Source organism: Camelina sativa, chromosome 16 (genome assembly GCF_000633955.1).
Source record: "Camelina sativa cultivar DH55 chromosome 16, Cs, whole genome shotgun sequence".
Lineage (NCBI taxonomy): Eukaryota > Viridiplantae > Streptophyta > Magnoliopsida > Brassicales > Brassicaceae > Camelina > Camelina sativa.
Genome location: NC_025700.1, coordinates 1,511,271 through 1,528,457, shown reverse-complemented (window position 1 = coordinate 1,528,457; position 17,187 = coordinate 1,511,271). Strand labels below are relative to the sequence as shown.

The window sequence follows — 17,187 nt, the reverse complement described above, 5'->3', positions numbered from 1 at the left end:
TTCCTCTAGTTCTCTCGGACCAAAGAGAAAAGGCGGGGACTTTTTTGAAGCCGTAACCTTCTAAAATGAGTGTCGTTTTATCATATTAAAACGACAGGCTGTGTCGGTGATGTGGGATTATTGGATTCATAGCCCATTGGGCTCAAGAGAAAAAATAAAATAATTGGGCTACCTTAGATTAGACTTTAGAGTGTCTGATCAGATTTTTATTTTTTAAAAATTTAAACTTTTGGTTAAAACACGAAGGGGGCTCTTCGCTTACTCTCACACGTGGGGCCTGGTATATCACAAGTTCAAGTTCCGACGAACCACTGCATTGTGCAATTTGTAACACGACGCAAAAAAAGTTACGACGTTGGTTAAGCGTTAATTGTAAAATTAGAACAAATATAAAGGCCAAGACAAAAATCCAAAAACACCAAAACTAGTTAATTAGAAGATGGTTTCAACAGTACTACAATAAAACACCAAAACAAACAAAACAAAGTCTACATTAAAAACTAAAAAAGATTTAGCTTAAACCCTTACTACTAGTACTCTAATCCCAGTCTTGACAAACAGAATCACAAAAAAATAAATAAACTCGTCGAAAACTAAAAAAGAAGGGAGTGGCACTCTCCGTAATTACGCGAGCTTGTAAAGGGTTTTATTATAACAAGAGAGATGTGGCGGCAACCAATGCGGTGAACAGCAGCGCAGGAGGAGCCTCCACGTGAAACGCCGCGTTTTTCGCATTACTGTCCTCTGAACTTGTCGGCGAGTCTGACGGAGCTCCTTCCGGCGAAGATTCATCCACCGGAGGTGCCGGCGGAGAAGCTGCGGTCGGAGTAGGTGCTTCTACTGGAGACGGTGACTTAGCCGGAGACGGTGTCGGTGCACTAACCGGTTCCGGTGCCGGCGCAGGAGATGGAGATTTTCCGAAAAGCTCAGTGGGGAGAAGCACATTATCCACCGTGAATATCACGACAGGTGTCTCATCGACGACCGTGTCGGCGAGTCTCGACGGACCAACGCCGGTGTGAAGGATAACCTCGTCGCCGGAAGTTGACGTCGTTAAATCGTATTTACCGGCGCCGTTAGTGGCTAACGTGGAGATAGCGTCTTTGTTAGTCTTTAATGAGCCTTTAGGTTTGTACTCAGCGAGGGCGTGATATTCTAGGAGCGAGACCACCTCAGCTTGCGTGAGCTTCGTCAGATCTGGTACACCTTTCGCTTTAAAAGCTTCATCGGACGGTGCAAAAACAGTCAAGCCTTTTTCAACGGTGGATACGTATGTTTTGAGTACACCACTCGAAACGAGCAAACCCGCGAAGGTTTTACAACCAGCTTTCTCGAGAAGTCCGGTGATGTTGCTGAGTCCGCCGGAAGAAGGAGCAGGTGCGGTTAAGATTCCGGGAGCGATGATCGGAGCGTTGATTTCGAGGACGGAGATGTTGTAAGGGATTTGTTTAACGGACTTGGTGTAGGATGAGTCGAGCTTGGATCCAGGAGCTGCGGAGCCGAATCCTACTTTGCCTCCTTTGAGATCGGTGACGTTGACGAACCCTAGGTTTCCGGGAGCGTGTCCGGTGGTTTGGTAAAGCGTGGTGGTGAGAGTTGTGCCTTTAGAGAGCTGGTGGAGTTTCAAAGGATCGTAGTAGTCGAGGAGGACGAGGAGGCTGAGAGCGTTTTTGACGACGGAGAGTGGGTGTTTTCCGGCGAGGGAAGACATCGCGGCATTGTTGAGTACGAGGACGGTGATGGTAGTGCGGCTGTTTATTTCGTCGTCGAGTTTCGTTTGAGAAAGGTAGCTGTTGAATGATGAATAGTCCGGTGTATCGGAGAGGATTTGAGTGATGTTATGGCCGGAGACGGTGGAAGCTACGGCGAGGAGAGATAGAGCGAGTGCGAGGAGAGAGAAAGCTCGTGATGCCGCCATTGGAAGTTGGACGGTTGAGTAGAACTGTGGAGTAGAGAGACTAAAGAAGGAAGTGAGAAGACAATGAGAGAGATGAAGAAAAGGGTTTATTATAGAAGAGGGTAACTAACATTTTAATCATGGTTATACATATTTGAAAGGTTTTAACTATGGTTAATTTGAGAACACGTGCTTGCTTTTTGCTAAAAGAGCCTGAAATTACGAAAAGGGCTTTGGTCTTCTTTTCAAAAAGCAACCGTTATAATCAATGTTCTAAAATACCGTCTAATGACCGTATATACGATGACAATATGGTATATGGTGACTCATTGTACCGTTTTTAGGCTAAGCGTTTAACAAATATGGATTGGTTGAATACGATTGTTTATACGGCGTATATACGAATGACTATACGGTAAGTTTTTTTTTCTACCTTCAATCAAGCTATAGATCTATAAATTGATAAAACGTTAAACTTTATTATGGTTTTCTGCTGCCGTGACACTTAGGTTGTTTCTCAAACTTCATTCTATATACAGAGAGTCTTCAGGTTTTCTTTACTCTCCTTCTCTTGTTTTGATTATATGATTTTTCTTTTTTGGCTTTATCATCTATCGTTGTTTTCTTGTTGATTAAAGAACTATAATTCTTAATATCATAAAACTATGTTTGAGTTTGAGTTTTGATATCGTAAAACTCTGTTTTGATATCGTAAAACAGAGTTTTGATATCGTAAAACTCTGTTTTGGAATCTCACCGCATATTTGTCTTTTGTAATTATTTTCAGAAATTATTCAAAGTTCCAATGGATTCTTGTATATAAAGGTTGATACTATTGGTTTGACAATTTTATAAATATTTTTACAAAGATTTTGATATTTATTTTGTTTTTATTATATATATTTAATTATTTATATGTAATATATTTATATTTATATATATTTTTAATAAAATATATTTATCGTATATATTTCGTATATACAGCCGCATATGCGGTTATACGCTAAACGGTGGTCTATCCCCGGCTAGCGTCTAGCGTATTTTAGAACATTGGTTATAATATTACACTATTTTTTTGACGTCATTCCCTATGATTTGGTTATGATTTAAATGGTTACAAAGAATTCTTAAGACTTAAGCTAAACTTGGTCAACCACTAAACTACAGCACTAATCTGTGAAGTATATATATTTTTTAATCCACACTAGAGCCAGAGGCTACATCAAATTGATTTGAGTTTATTCATTGCTGCTCATTACTCATTAGATTTGAAAATGTATTGAGATCAAAAGGATTCAGATATTTGTGAACTACAGTATGTATAATTGTATATGGTTTAGTGTCGGTATCACTTTTTAATTCTTGGTCAATAATAGTTGGTAACATCTTTTACAAATGGAAAGAAGGTTCGAATTTCCCGACAAGGCACTAATATGTAAATTATTTATTTTATGACAAAACGACAATCAACTAAAACCTTCCCGAATCAGTTAACCATGAATAATGGACGGAGATAGGCTTTGTTCCATGATTTAAGCCCATTAAAACAATGCTAATAACACGTGTGAGCACGTGTCACTTTTGAGCTTCACATGATTTTTTATTGGGCCTGTAATAAGCCCAAACTGCGTAAGCCGGTCAAAAACGAACGACCGAAGACAGAAGCTCCGCCGCAGAATCTTCAGATCGGATCTTTTAGAGAGAGAGAGAGAGAGAGGGAGAGATATGGAGAGGGACGTGTCGAGCTGCAACACTTACAACTATGGCGACGCTCATTACTGGGACGCTCGTTACGTGCAAGACGCGCTTGACTTAAACTGGTACCAACGTTACTCTTCTCTCCGTCCTTTTGTCCGCAGCTTCGTCCCTACTTGTTCACGTGTCCTCATGGTTGGCTGTGGCAACTCCCGTAAATAAAAATCTCTCTTCTTTCCACTTGCAATTGCCTTTCAAACAACTTACTCTTACCATCGATTGAATTTGACTTTCGAAAGAAGCATCATCCAATTGTTTCTCATTCTCTTTTGGTGCAGTGATGTCAGAGGATATGGTCAAGGACGGGTACGAGGACATTATGAATGTTGATATCTCTTCTGTGGCTATTGAGATGATGCAAACCAAATATTCCTCTGTTCCTCAGCTCAAGTGTAACACTTTCTTTTATTTTAACATCACCAGTTTACTTTAATACTTTAAATATGTAAAGTAAGAATCTTTTAGAGGTCATATACTCTGTTTGTTTACCCAACAGATATGCAAATGGATGTTAGAGATATGAGCTACTTTGAGGACGATTTCTTTGATACTGTCATTGATAAAGGTAATGTTGTAGCCAGCCAAATTGCTCTGTTCTTTCTTTTTTTGTTTGTTTGGTTTTATTATGGTGGAAAGCTTATTTGAAGTGGCTATTGGATTGTGTAGGAACTCTTGATTCGTTGATGGTACGGGATCTGATCCTTTGTTTCTCTTATTCAAAAAGTCTACTTGCGTTTTTAAGTTTTCTTCTTTTGTGTGGTACGGTGGATTCCAGTGTGGCAATGATGCTCCTCTAAGTGCTACCAGAATGTTGGGTGAAGTTAGCAGGTCACTAATAGTAATATCATGGCTGCTCCTCCTGGATCATCTCATATAGATGCCTTTTTTTTTGGATTCTGTTTTGATATATATATATTCCCTCTTATATGAACCATGAACCAACAAAACTCTTCTCTCTCATTTTGCAGGCTGATTAAACCTGGAGGGACCTACTTTTTGGTAAATATACTTTCACTTATGTCTGCAACTGTTCATAGTCATTGTCACTGGTACTAGAAGGATATGTAAGATATTTTGTGTTTCTTTTGGTAGATAACCTACGGTGATCCCAGAGTGAGAATGCCTCATTTGACTCGTCCTGCTTACAACTGGAAGATCTCCTTATACATTATACGTAAGCTTCCACCTTTTTTCTTGCCTGTAAATTTTTTTTATGGATTGTGTTCTTTGCTTCATTCCTTTGAGGTTTCTTGCAGCAAGACCAGGATTTCAAAAGCCGGAAAGTTGCATTTCGTCGGAAAAATCTTGTATGGAAGCTGTACCTCTGACAAGCGAGGGAATGTTGCCACATGATTATGTTCTGGAGGATCCTGATTCCCATTTTATTTACATATGCAAGAAGATGGACGAAGAAGAAGCTCAACTACCCTCATACCCATTAATGTCCGATGTTTTGTAGTGATGTCTGTGGGTGGCATGGAGGCTATAATCAATGCAAAATTGTGGTTGTCTTCTTGATCCCCATTTAGATCAGTCGATCTATTGTTGTATTTTGTGTATGTGTCTTGTGATCTATCCCAATTGATAGGTCCGAGCTGGAATTGCTCAAGTAACTCATAATCTCTATTATACGAATAAACATCTTTTTTTTTTATCTTCTTCAAAGTCTAATGGATATCTATGTTCCAAAACTGTAAAATAATTTGACAAAAATAGAAAGGAAAGCATTACATATCAATTAGTCGGAGTTGGTTTTTTGAATTCAATATCTTGGAAAATGCACCATTTTCTTAGCTTCTTCTTTTTCCCCATCATTAGCCAAACTAACTTCCTTCTGCAAATCCACTGTTGCTCGGCTGCAAATTTCGTCCGAAAGATCTTGGAGTGAGACATTCATGGTGAATTGATGTTGATATTGTCGAAACAGTTAGATCCATTCGTCATTCTGAGCCAAGCTTCAGTGTCTTATCCACCACCTTCGAGCTTAACTGCAAGCAATTACAAACATAAGTTATGTTTTCTTAATAGGTAATGATCTTTTGCTGATTTTATAGTTCAATATATTTTCAAGTCTACAAGGCAATGACAGAAAGTTATGTCATCATCAACTGATACAAAACCATTAGGGGTTCTTCTAACTGGAGTAGATGGTAGCAATTAATTTGGAAGCGCAAATGCGAACAGAGTAACAAAACTTACAGCTGGATCTGTGAAGATGATCAACTGTTTATCTTCTGTGGTAACTAAGAGGTTAGTGTTGTCTGTGCTCAGAGCCATAGCGGTTATACCCTGCCCTTCACCAAGCTTCAACATATGAAATACCTACAGAAGATTAATTTTTGGCTTGTTAGGAGACAATATCCTAAAAAGGAAGTGTTTGCATTAATTAAATTGTTCTTATAGTAGTACCTGGAGAGTGTATAAGTTGAGGAAGCAAATTGAAGGAGATGGTATATCTAATCTCTCTACTTCTTTGCTTCTATTTGATGAATCTTCTTCACTAGTGACGTTATTAAAACTCCTCGATCCATCAATGACGGAAAATGAGTTCACGCCAATCACAACATTTTGTCCGTCCATGGATAGTTCCATGCAGCTTATGGTACAAGAGGAAGGAAGTCTTGCTTTGTAAATGAGAACTCCATTAATGGTGAACGTGCTGATAGAACTTTCTGAGCTACTCCAGACTACTATAACTCCATCTGAAGAAATGCAAAGAGCACGAGCCTCAACGCCAACAAGCCGTCGTATTAGTCTACCTTTCCTTATGGAATGCAATAGAACATCTGATGACTCTGAGCACGAAACGACGATTCCTTGATCTGAGCTAACACAGCAACAACTTACTTCTCTTTGGTGTCCACGGAGCACTTGTATGGGACCTTCAATGCGACGCTTTTTGGCTTTGTCCGCCAAGTTGTTGCTGCTTACAGAGGAAGGCATTACAGAGCTTGTTGTCTGCTCAGACTCGGTTGTCTGAGAAGTGAATCCCTTGTGAAATCTCCACAACAAAACAGTTGCATCTCGAGAACCTGTCACGAGGAAGTTGTTGCCTGGAGACAGAGCCAGACATGTTACAGGAGCACAGTGACCAAAAGCTGTTTCCAGTGTTTTCGCTCCATCAGATGAGACTACCTTGATGCTGTTATCCACATGTCCACCTAATTAACATACATGGATTTTCAATAAAATGATGAAATATATTACCAATCACCAAACTTTCACAGAGCTCAGAGCCTTAAAAAGTGCTTACCAGTGATAATTTCTCCGTCGTTAGTTATAGCAGTGACAGACGAACTTCTGATTCCTGATGAGGCAAATGCTTGTGCTTGGGGATATTCCCAGTCACTCTTGAACATGCGTATCAATGTTCCGCCAGTTGAACTCGGCTTCCCGTGATGAAAGATGAAAGGAGTATTTTGGCCATCAATTGTGTTTGGTTGCCACTTGTGTTGGGCAATATGGGCTGCAGGCACATTCATGTCAACAATCACAATAGTATCCGAAGATGCCTTGATGGCTGCAGCAGGTAAGTTGCAGTGTTCTGGAGCTGGAACAGGATACGGTTTTATCCTTTTTGGATTCCGGAAGATGGTCTAAACAGAATTTAATGTGTTTGTCAAGTTTGAATGGTAAAATTTAGCACAAAGGAAGAACTATGAATGTTTTACATAAGCATTTACCTGCATATGAATGACATCTTTTAGAGGCATTCTTTTAATGTGAGGCACAGTCAATAGCTGTAAAGGCGTTTGCCCGAAATTAACTATCTGGTCTTGAGTAGCCTGTCGTTTTACCTTTATCAAATAGCCACATGAAAGTTTCAGAAATAGGGTAATACCGAAACTGAAAAACTCCAATAGTACTACAAAGATAACTTACTGGATCTGTGATCTTATCAATATCAACAGTCCCCTCGTAGGTAGTGTAGAAGAAAATATTATTTACCAGTGTAGCTTCCTTTCCACGTTGCTTATACCTAAATGAATAAATTCATAAGAAAAACATAAGTAATAAAACAAGTCCAACTAATCTTACACAAAATTTTTGTTTTTGATACCCAAGTTGTAGACAAGATGTTAATCCAAGAAGAAAACCTACCCGAAAATGAGATCAATCCATTCATGCAAATGTGCAGATACATGCTCGCTCTCGAGAGCCATTCGTTGTTTGTGTACAAAATCAATCGGGCTTTTAGCCCAAGGAGGAAGCTTTACAGAATCTGATGGGAAGTTTTACAATATCATATAAATAGATGGTTACGTTTCTAGTTATAGGAGTAATATTATGTCTGGACAAGGAAAGGAACTAGAAATAAACTCATACCAAGTTTTTCAACCAAGTTCTCGTTGGTCAACACCTCAGGAAGGTAAAACAACTCTGGAACCTACAAGCAAAATGAGAGGCATGAATATGGCTACGCTCTGCACTTGCAACGAAGAGAAAAATGATTAAAGCTACTCGATTTGTTGCTTTTGGGAGGAGCCAATTCTTACCAACTCCTTCACATTACTCGTATCTTGGAGAACTCCTTTCCAAGTGGCTGCAATGTCTGAAAACATGCAGTTTGCACGATCGAACTTTCCACCTCGCCTTTGGATTGAAAGGGTTGTAAAAGGTTCAACTCTAGCTAGATAATGTAACACCTATCCACAGGAGAGAAAGAAAATGATAAATCATCTGCAGGGACCATCATAAGTGAAAACTATCCAACTATCGTAAATGAAAGCAATTGTGGCAGATATCATAGAGAAGATAACCTACTACTCCAACACTTGAGTAATGTGAACCATAGTGGAATTTCGGGATGACTGGATCTTCGAAGCTAGAGTATTGTTCTTGAAACTTTTTCAGCCGCTCCGGGTTCAATGCACCAATTGGCTGCACATATACAGACCCACATTTACAATCATTTTTCAGTTTAATGGAATATATGCAGGCATAGAGCCAAAATACAAGTAGTACCACCTTGGAAAGATCCCTGTAGTTAGATGGATTTGAAAGGTCCAGAATTTCTGATGTATAGTCGCACAGAATCCATGGGAAAACAGGATACTGCAAAGACATACATAATAGATAAAGATAACACAAAAGTAAATGATGGATTTCACACAAGAAAAAGCATTCTCACTAGAATAAGATTTACCTGAGAGATGTCATTATAACTACGCCCAGCCAATGTGTTGAGCTGCATTAGGTACTCAAAATTGCTGATCTGCAGAAAAGATACAAGGATCCAGCTAGAGTTACTTCTCTGCCAGATGTTTATATAGGGGAATAAATGAAACAGCATGAATTAAATGATGGCTATTCTTTTTGGTTACCTCCCATCTAGCCCACCGCTGCATCAACTGTGTTCTTTCCAAAATTTGATCTGGCCTCTAAAAAGTAAATAATTTACGTAAGTTTTGTAGCACAGAGGAAATATTTACTCAGCTTGGTTCCTAGATTTTTCCACCATGCACTAAATAATGGGCATACGGAGGAAGAAAAAACCAAACCTGAGTTGCCAAGTAAATATCTTTCAAAAGAGGAGGCCTTGCTTGAACAATAGCCCGACAAGCATTTTTTCGTCCCTCGGTGTTCTATAGTGTTCATCAAACATCATAAAAGTAATTGGTGAGAGGAGCGAGATAAATATAATGTAACAGAGAGAGTTTTTTTAGATACCCCAAAATCAAAGAAGAAGTTTGAGCGATCCACCATAAATAGTTCCAGAGCACTCTTCCTCAGTAGGTATCTGTGAAAGAAAAATATTAACAAAGATATAGGTCTCCTTTAATATTAACAAAGATATAGGTCTCCTTTACTATTTACATAATAAGGGTGAGAAAATAGTTAGCTAGTGACAACATTGATGATGAAACTTTACCGTCGGCTATAAATCTGATGAAGAGAAGACATCAACCAACTACGATCTCTTTCTTGGTCTCTTGATTTTGAACCATCTGAATTTTCATCCAAATGTTGGCCTTCTTTGATGTCAGCAATAAAATTTATTCTCCGTGTAGTAATCTGAGAAAACCAGAAAACAACCATTAGATACTAGCAATTTATAAAAGGAAAATATTTCTCAGCTCTACGTAATATCTACAAAATTTGGTTGATTATGCTCTGTTTATTTCTTGGTTTACCAATACAATATCGATTGGTGTCAGCTACTTGTTCAAAAGATAAATATGTAATGATAGTCAGAGCATACTTGAAAGGTTCCTTTCACAACCCCTAGTGGCCGGACCATAGAAGAGGAAATTTCAAGAACAATCCTTTCACTGAGAACTACTTCTGTAGAATTTTGAACCATATCATGTTCACTCAAAGGTTGATGATCGTTAATTCCAGTTGACAGTGTTATTGCATCCTCAAGAGAGCCAGATCTCCTCTCTTCGTTTTCTTTTTTGTGTTCTCCAACATTACCCTCTATTTCAAGATCTTCCGCATCTCCATGTTCATCATCTTCATACATTATTTCCGTTGATACTGCTTCAACAGCAAGAACAGGTGCATTTGATAGAGAATCCAAGTTATCGTGATTATTCTTCAAGTCTGTCTGATCATCATAGTTTCTTGCTGTCTCTATATGACTAGTACCAGAGTAATTCCTCCTTAAACATTGTCTCATCCTCGCAGAACTTTCCATAGAATCCAGTTTCCAGAAAACCTGCATATATAATAATATTACATCACTGGAAAAGTTTTCAACATGTTTTAAGTCTAAACCAGAACAGTGTAGCATACGTGTTTGGGACTGCATAAGTGTTCTCCGAATGGTCCAAAGAAGCATTTCATCTCCACCAAATAACGAACGAATTTGCGCCAACCACTGATTCCCATGCAGAAGCGATTTCTCACTATTTTATCATTTTGCATACGCCTGTCAATCTGGTGAGGTTGAATCAATAAATTTTGATTAGTGTATGTACCTCCTTCAAGAAGATAACAAAGTCTGACAAGGCAGAGAGCAGACCTCAGATCTCTGCTTGTTACGTGCAAAGGCAAAGCTTGCAACAAGTACGGCAATAAATTTGTAGGACAAAGCATTAAAATCTTTTCCATAAACTGATTTTGTATCCACTGGTTGGAGACACTCTATCCATGCTACTCCCATGGCTTCAGAGATATTCCATCTCTGTAATCGCTCCATATCACTGATAGTCCTCCTCTGTGCAGATGTGGCCATTGCAACAGCACTAAGACCTCTTCCAGAACCAATCTTGGCATTCCGTTCAAGATCGCGTGCAGCTGCCAGAGCTGCCGCTTTTGCAGCAGCCTTATCTCTTGGTCGACCTGGTGAATCATCGTTTGGAGCCTCCAAGGGTTTCTGGAAGCTGGAAAATGTCTGAAGTTTGGTACTTTTACGCTCAAGCAATGAAGAGTCTCGCCTAAGAGGTGGAGGTGCTGGAGGTGCCGGTGCTTCCCAACCAGCTGCCCCTGCAGCTATCATTGCCAGTGCCATTGCGGAAGGAGGCGATGCAAAAGCAGCGGCCCATTCCGGAGAAATCATAGAAATAGCCGCCTAAAATAAAATAAAAAGTAAGGATAGGACGATTTAATAACCCACGACAAACTTGAAGTAAATCTTAAGTTGAAAAGAAGACAGAATTTTCTAAGGGATAAAGCAGCAGTAGCAGAAACTAGAAATGAATGATGGGCAAATATGTGACAAATATGATAGCAACTAAAGGGTATGTGTACAGATTTAAGGAACCTCAATGGGGAGTGCATCAGCAGCCAAAGCACGATCATCAACCACAAGGGGATTGATACCATCACCAGTGGCAAGTTCATGTATGCCAGCTAAAAGAGGTCGCCATCGTCGGAGAATTGCAACAAATGGTGGTAAAATCGCCTCTAGATATTGCTTACGTAGTGGCTTTTTGTCTTTGCTGACAGCATTCCATACCTGCAACAGACTTGGAATCAGAATTTTTTTTTAAAAAACCACAAAATAAAACAAAGTGAGCATTATTAACCATGGGGCTTTATTTAGGGAAGAGCTAACCTCAGAGTATAGAACGCATGTAGTAACCAATACTCTCTGCCTCTTTGAATCAGTTATTGGCATGTTTAGAACAGGAGATAGCACACTGGAGGTTTAAAAAAATAAATTAATAGTAATTAACTTCTCTAGATGTTTACAGAATAGGAGCAAACAACCATTTAGAAGGCATGCAGCATCCAAAATGTGCCCTGCATTCTAATTTTGTGACAAGATCAAGTCTAACGATACTTAAAGCATATGGTCATAATTGGCAAAGCCGCACAGGGAGAAAAATATGTCATACTTTACCTCCATAATAAAGCGGATGGTGATTGTCGCATAGACATCTGAGAACTGATATCTGATGAGGCAGAATTCCCTAAGGGGCACTGCAGTCCACCGGAAAACCCGTCTTCAGAACTTAAATTTTTCATCAACAGACTATCTTCACCATGGTCTTCTTCCCTCAAAGACAAAAGTACCATTCGAAGCATGCATAAGAAAGGTTGATCACTATCAAGTAACTGGTAGAGTGCTGCCATCCCTCCCATCCCGGTACCAGATCCTCCACCAATTCCTTGGCCACCTCCAAGTCCAGACTCGTCTAGCAGCAAGGCTTGAAGCATGGATACTGATTTTTTAACCAAAGGAAGTTCGATCCAATTTCCATGAGCATCTTTTTGTAAAGCATGTTTCCAAGAGTCCCAACCACTTCCACCACCACCAAAACAACTAGTTTTAGGAAGTCCAACACCATACCACAATCGACTTCTGTATTTCCAACCCTCAGCCAAATCCATGGTACAACTTCCATATGAAACAAAAGCGCATGAAACAGATTCATAAGGCTCAGCTGAAGCAGCAGCAGCAAGACGCTCCATTACAGCTGTTGAAATCTGACCAGTTGCATCGGCCATTGAAGCAAGTATCTGAAGAAAAAGTAAATGCAGGGAAATAGCAGAAAGTTAAATAGATGAGCAGAATATATTTTCTTCAATGGTTAAATAGTTATAAAAGCAAAGAGGAAATCAAGCCAATAAACAAGGGAGACATATTGATCCGGAGATGAAGAGTAATTTCCACTTACATCTAAATGTACCCCTCCTGAATCACTGGACACTGAAGCACGGCTACTTGAAACCTCTGATGATTCTGCGACTGTTGGCAATATCCGTGAACGGTTGTTGAGAGGATAAACTAGAGAGAGAGGAGATGGAGAAACATCAACTGCATTTGCAGCACAATTATGCTTGCTTTGTAATCTCAAATGATCTTCGACAAGCATCAGAATCACAATTGTATTTTCCACAAGAAATACTGAAAGCAGAGCAGCATTTTCTACTCCAGCCTTTGCGTCTTTTGGTGTTAGACTCTCTGCCGCGAAACCAGCAGATGCTGCAGCGATAACTTGAGTCTGTTTGAAAAAGTATAACGTGTAAGTCAAACTATAGCAGTCGTCAATATAAAAACACAGGTAAAAACGCAAGGCTTCAAAAGCTTTCTCTGTCTGTAACAATGTTATAGCTAGTATAGAGCAAAGAACAAAAGGATTATATATTCTTGTGAGAGAACGCCCCCTGGAATGTCAACTGTAAAATGCACGTGTAAGACGATCTTCGTGTTTCTCTATCAAGGACTTGTATAACTAACCATATATAAGTCATAAGATAAAAAAAAAAGGAGTTACCTGAGCTTGCAGTTCCCTGGCAGTAAAGTCTAGCAATTCACCCAAAAGCCTTCTTTTGAAAATTGGAAGTGATTCCTCACGTCTTTGAAAAAGTAGGAAAACAATAGTGTAAAAACAATTGAACAGAAACATGTATCTCTCAAAGTACACTGGAAGAAACAATACAGTATAAGAACAATATTCCACAAGAGACCTTCAAAAACTAACAATGTTACAAAAAAAGAGATGACACTCAAAAAGGTTTTTGTCATCCCAAAAGGAAAGCGTAAAATGTGGCGCAGTAGTACATGAATTTACCTCATTCGTTTCTCTCCAGTGCTAGACCCACCAACAATAGAAAGCCACTCTGCACAATGAATTGTGGCCTCAACATCCTGTAAAGGATCAGAAGTCTCGAGAAATGTAAATAATCACAAAAAGTGAAAAGGAATTAATATGGTATAATACCGCTGAAACAAACAAATATACCTTCCAGCCATCCTTCTGGCGCATCGAATGTTCCAACATTATGATCAAGAAGTTATGAATCAAATCTTCCACTTCAGCAGAACCGGGTGAAGGAGATTGTTTTCCTGCATCCCTCTGTGTGTACGCACAATAGTCAGCACTTTTAGAGTATGCTGGTACATGCTTTAATAAATTACCAGCTAAAATGTAACTTGCCATATCAGACTTGTGTACATACATCCAATTTGGCTCATTACTAATACAATAATCATGGAGGAGACCTTTAAAAGGTTTAAGGTTGGAGTTACACCTCGTAGTTTGAGATCAAAATCTCCAATATCCACTCAGGCCACTCTTCCATTTTGGTCAGACTGCTCCTATTTTCCGGATGGCTACAAGCCAAAAATAGAAGATCCTGACGGAGAAAGAGTGAGTTCAGAAAGAGAAATTGCAGAGACACTACCCAAGTCGAAGTTTGTAAATCACTTTCACAAGTGCATTTGGTGCATGCTCTTCCTTTTTAAAAAATATTCATGGACATGCACAAAAGTGTCTTTAACTATGACATTTATACCTGAAGTGCTCGATCCTGTAGAGCCTTAGATGCAAATGGTAGAGAACGCAGGAGGATTAACAGTAGTTGAGGGTGTTCAAAGCGATGACCTGAATCACAAAAGTTCAGGCTATCCTCAGTTGATGAAGCATTGATCTGCAAGAAAGAGCCAGGTATGGAATGAAATTTAATCTCATGTCATAATCTAAAACAGCAAGTTTATCACCAAAAAGGGAAATTTTCCCAATCTTTTTCTTAATTTTGATCATTGTTTAAGATAGATCAAACAAATGAAAGATAAAAAAATATGTCATACCGAAGCCCCAAGCAAGGTTGTGTAGACATTGTAGGTCATCAGCCTGTTTGGAGCTGCTTGAAATGCTTTCAGCAGAGCAAATAGAAGCAATGCGACTTTATCATCAAACATTGTTCCACCATTTTCATGAAACCCACGACCCATTAGGTTACTCATGACATCAGATTCGGCACCAATGGAAAATTTTAAGTGCCCTTTCGAAATCAATACACCGATCAATCTAATGATCCCAACCATGACACGATCTCTATCGTCAACATTGTTTCTTGCATTATTATTGAATGGAGTTTCAGAAACAGAGGATACTCTGTCAGCATTCATGGAATTAGAGATGGTAACTGAGTCACTATCACAAATGACAGTCGTAGATCCATGTGCTTTTTCTTGTTGAACTGACTCTGATTCCTTGAAAGATCCTACACTATCATCATGAGCATGAGGGTCATCCTCATTATGTTGCGGAACTGTATCCAACTGCTTTAACAAACCAGGCCCATTGTGTTGAGTCTGTTCCCTATGAATAGTTGGCACACTTGTTTCACCCTTAACTACAGAATCAGCGATGTCTTCCTCACCAGTTTTAGCTTCTCTCTGGAGCAGAACAAGAAGTGTTTCTATCCCACCAGATGTGATAAATGCCTCTGCAAATGTCTGAGCCTTTGCAGCATTTGGCTGTACAACCAACCTAAACATGAGATGCAATACCCTTGCAACCTATATAGAGGTAAGAACTGAATGATGTCAGAGAAAAATATTAATAGACTGAGAAAAGACACATGTTTAACAATTATGAAGTGTCACTATGAAACGTGTTACCTGATTTGGTTGTGGACTGTCAATTATGAACCCAAGTAATAGATGGACATCAGCAACAGCAAACGAAGGAGATGCTGCTCCCATTAGAAGTTCAATAATCACCAAAAGTTCATCAACCAATGCATTAACTTCCCCCACTTGACGTGCATTCCCATCTAGAGAAAAAGTGTTCACAGAGTCTTTCTCTTGAATTGTCCAGTAATATCTTCGACATCCATCAAGAAGTATCTGAATGGCATCGGCATTCCTCAGAGCTGCTGCTTCAGTGAAAACCATATCTTGAAGGGATGACAACAGCTTCTTTTGGAGTCTGTAGTTACACACACTCCATATCTTTAGATCCAATAATAGTTTACGGAAGAGCTGCACTTTAAGAGCATGATTGATCTTTTGAGATTGGCTAAGGGAAACAATGGCAGCAACTAGTTCCTCATCTCCTACTCTATCGTGCTTGAGATCAAGGGATGCAAGTGAGTGAAGAAGATAGCCCAGAACTGTAGCCAGGATTTCAGGCCCTTTAGAACGAGACAACTCTTCATTGTTCCCAGGATGTTGAATAGCAACTGAGATAATTCTAAATATAGGTGCAGCAAGAGAATATGTTGTCAAAGACGATGGGGGACTTCTAGAGAATGGTTCCAGAGTATCTTTGTGTACACTGCTTACGGTTAGAGGAAGCAACGACATGGGTCCTCCATAAGCTAAGGCCCAGAAGGAATCCACTGACTTCACTCTCGTTGCAACATGGACTTGTCCAATTACCTCAGCTGGTCGTCTTTGAGTGCCTTGCAAAAGAAAAAAAAAAACAGATTTCCGAAGTAAGCGAAAAGCAAATAACAAAGTGTGCAAACTACATCAGAAAAAGAATATTGTGTTTCCTCATCTCCTCGTAGTGAGACACAAGAACAAATAAAAACGACGTTCATATGAGAATGGTGAATAGTGATACTGATTGAAAGCGATATGGATAAAAAAAGAACAATTAAAAGTCTACAACAAATCAAACAAATGAGAGTCTGAAAACAAGTTATAAACACATCATAATATGGAACAGAGATTTTTCAAAATTGTAGTTTTTTGGACGAAGTAAAGCATTATCAGATATATTAGAAAAATCAAGAGTGTAATCATAAGCACCTGCTGCTCCAGAAAGAGAAGCATCTGGACAAAATCGCCCATTTAGTAGAAATGGGTGGTAAAGTAGGTGAATGTATACTCCAAGCTCTGCATCCAAAAGACTATTTTCCTCTGCCTCGTTACGGACATGGTCATTTGTAGCTAACCATGGAAGACCTGCCCCATCGCCAAAACAAGGCAATATATCCCCACCTCTAGTTGCCAATCGTGTCATTCTTTCAGGACCAATCGGTTCTTTAAATATATAAACTGGTCCCATCTCAGCAAACAAAGCACACTGACGTCGACGACGTTGTTGACCAGCAGTTGTAGATGGAGGATTTGACCCGATGCAACAGAAAGAAAGCGGTTTGGATATACGAGGATATTCAAACGGACGAGTTTCATACAAGGACCCGTCAATATATAGCCGCAATTCACTGTCTGAATTCCCTAAAAGTCCCTGATTGCAGGTATGCTCAAGGCCAATAAAGTACCAACGCTGAGGCTTAAATGCATGAGTGAAATGCAGTGAAGTTTTAGTTCCTTTACCACTGCCACTCTCAACCACCAAAAATTGTGCATAGAAATATGCTTCAATCCCCTGATTATCAGGGGT

At 39.4% G+C, this 17,187-nt stretch overlaps 3 protein-coding genes across 3 annotated transcripts in view; 1 reads left to right on the top strand and 2 right to left on the bottom strand.

Moving 5' to 3' along the window:
• LOC104749241 (fasciclin-like arabinogalactan protein 10) lies at nucleotides 409-1,994 on the bottom strand. The gene has a single exon (XM_010470831.2). The coding sequence runs from the start codon at nucleotides 1,916-1,918 to the stop codon at nucleotides 650-652; it is 1,269 nt and encodes a 422-aa protein (XP_010469133.1). The 5' UTR covers nucleotides 1,919-1,994; the 3' UTR covers nucleotides 409-649.
• On the top strand, nucleotides 3,547-5,306 carry LOC104749239 (methyltransferase-like protein 13). Its single transcript, XM_010470829.2, has 8 exons — nucleotides 3,547-3,806; nucleotides 3,931-4,044; nucleotides 4,149-4,217; nucleotides 4,319-4,338; nucleotides 4,428-4,480; nucleotides 4,621-4,651; nucleotides 4,745-4,826; nucleotides 4,909-5,306. The coding sequence occupies exons 1-8, from the start codon at nucleotides 3,623-3,625 to the stop codon at nucleotides 5,109-5,111; spliced, it is 756 nt and encodes a 251-aa protein (XP_010469131.1). The 5' UTR covers nucleotides 3,547-3,622; the 3' UTR covers nucleotides 5,112-5,306.
• The window catches only part of LOC104749240 (BEACH domain-containing protein C1-like), a 14,256-nt gene continuing 2,240 nt past the window's right edge, over nucleotides 5,172-17,187 (bottom strand). Inside the window, exons 3-33 of the mRNA XM_010470830.2 lie at nucleotides 16,590-16,781; nucleotides 15,453-16,237; nucleotides 14,637-15,350; nucleotides 14,342-14,476; nucleotides 14,078-14,182; nucleotides 13,789-13,902; nucleotides 13,618-13,694; nucleotides 13,321-13,402; nucleotides 12,721-13,047; nucleotides 11,943-12,562; nucleotides 11,655-11,739; nucleotides 11,361-11,555; nucleotides 10,620-11,168; nucleotides 10,391-10,534; nucleotides 9,855-10,313; nucleotides 9,525-9,667; nucleotides 9,323-9,392; nucleotides 9,154-9,237; nucleotides 8,977-9,033; nucleotides 8,799-8,867; nucleotides 8,621-8,707; nucleotides 8,417-8,533; nucleotides 8,149-8,298; nucleotides 7,979-8,039; nucleotides 7,754-7,874; nucleotides 7,535-7,631; nucleotides 7,336-7,449; nucleotides 6,906-7,248; nucleotides 6,062-6,813; nucleotides 5,852-5,974; nucleotides 5,172-5,640 (exon numbers count right to left, since the gene is read on the bottom strand). Of these exons, the coding sequence (XP_010469132.1) occupies nucleotides 5,593-5,640; nucleotides 5,852-5,974; nucleotides 6,062-6,813; nucleotides 6,906-7,248; nucleotides 7,336-7,449; nucleotides 7,535-7,631; nucleotides 7,754-7,874; nucleotides 7,979-8,039; nucleotides 8,149-8,298; nucleotides 8,417-8,533; nucleotides 8,621-8,707; nucleotides 8,799-8,867; nucleotides 8,977-9,033; nucleotides 9,154-9,237; nucleotides 9,323-9,392; nucleotides 9,525-9,667; nucleotides 9,855-10,313; nucleotides 10,391-10,534; nucleotides 10,620-11,168; nucleotides 11,361-11,555; nucleotides 11,655-11,739; nucleotides 11,943-12,562; nucleotides 12,721-13,047; nucleotides 13,321-13,402; nucleotides 13,618-13,694; nucleotides 13,789-13,902; nucleotides 14,078-14,182; nucleotides 14,342-14,476; nucleotides 14,637-15,350; nucleotides 15,453-16,237; nucleotides 16,590-16,781 (7,019 nt within the window). The 3' untranslated portion in view covers nucleotides 5,172-5,592. The remainder of the gene's footprint in view (nucleotides 5,641-5,851; nucleotides 5,975-6,061; nucleotides 6,814-6,905; nucleotides 7,249-7,335; nucleotides 7,450-7,534; nucleotides 7,632-7,753; nucleotides 7,875-7,978; nucleotides 8,040-8,148; nucleotides 8,299-8,416; nucleotides 8,534-8,620; nucleotides 8,708-8,798; nucleotides 8,868-8,976; nucleotides 9,034-9,153; nucleotides 9,238-9,322; nucleotides 9,393-9,524; nucleotides 9,668-9,854; nucleotides 10,314-10,390; nucleotides 10,535-10,619; nucleotides 11,169-11,360; nucleotides 11,556-11,654; nucleotides 11,740-11,942; nucleotides 12,563-12,720; nucleotides 13,048-13,320; nucleotides 13,403-13,617; nucleotides 13,695-13,788; nucleotides 13,903-14,077; nucleotides 14,183-14,341; nucleotides 14,477-14,636; nucleotides 15,351-15,452; nucleotides 16,238-16,589; nucleotides 16,782-17,187) is intronic.

Coding starts and splice junctions, on each gene's coding strand:
- LOC104749241 (XM_010470831.2), bottom strand. CDS start 1,918: ATGGCGGCATCACGAGCTTTCTCTCTCCTCGCACTCGCTCTATCTCTC.
- LOC104749239 (XM_010470829.2), top strand. CDS start 3,623: ATGGAGAGGGACGTGTCGAGCTGCAACACTTACAACTATGGCGACGCT. Junction 4,045..4,148: donor CTCTGTTCCTCAGCTCAAGT/GTAACACTTTCT, acceptor TTTACCCAACAG/ATATGCAAATGGATGTTAGA. Junction 4,218..4,318: donor TGATACTGTCATTGATAAAG/GTAATGTTGTAG, acceptor TGGATTGTGTAG/GAACTCTTGATTCGTTGATG.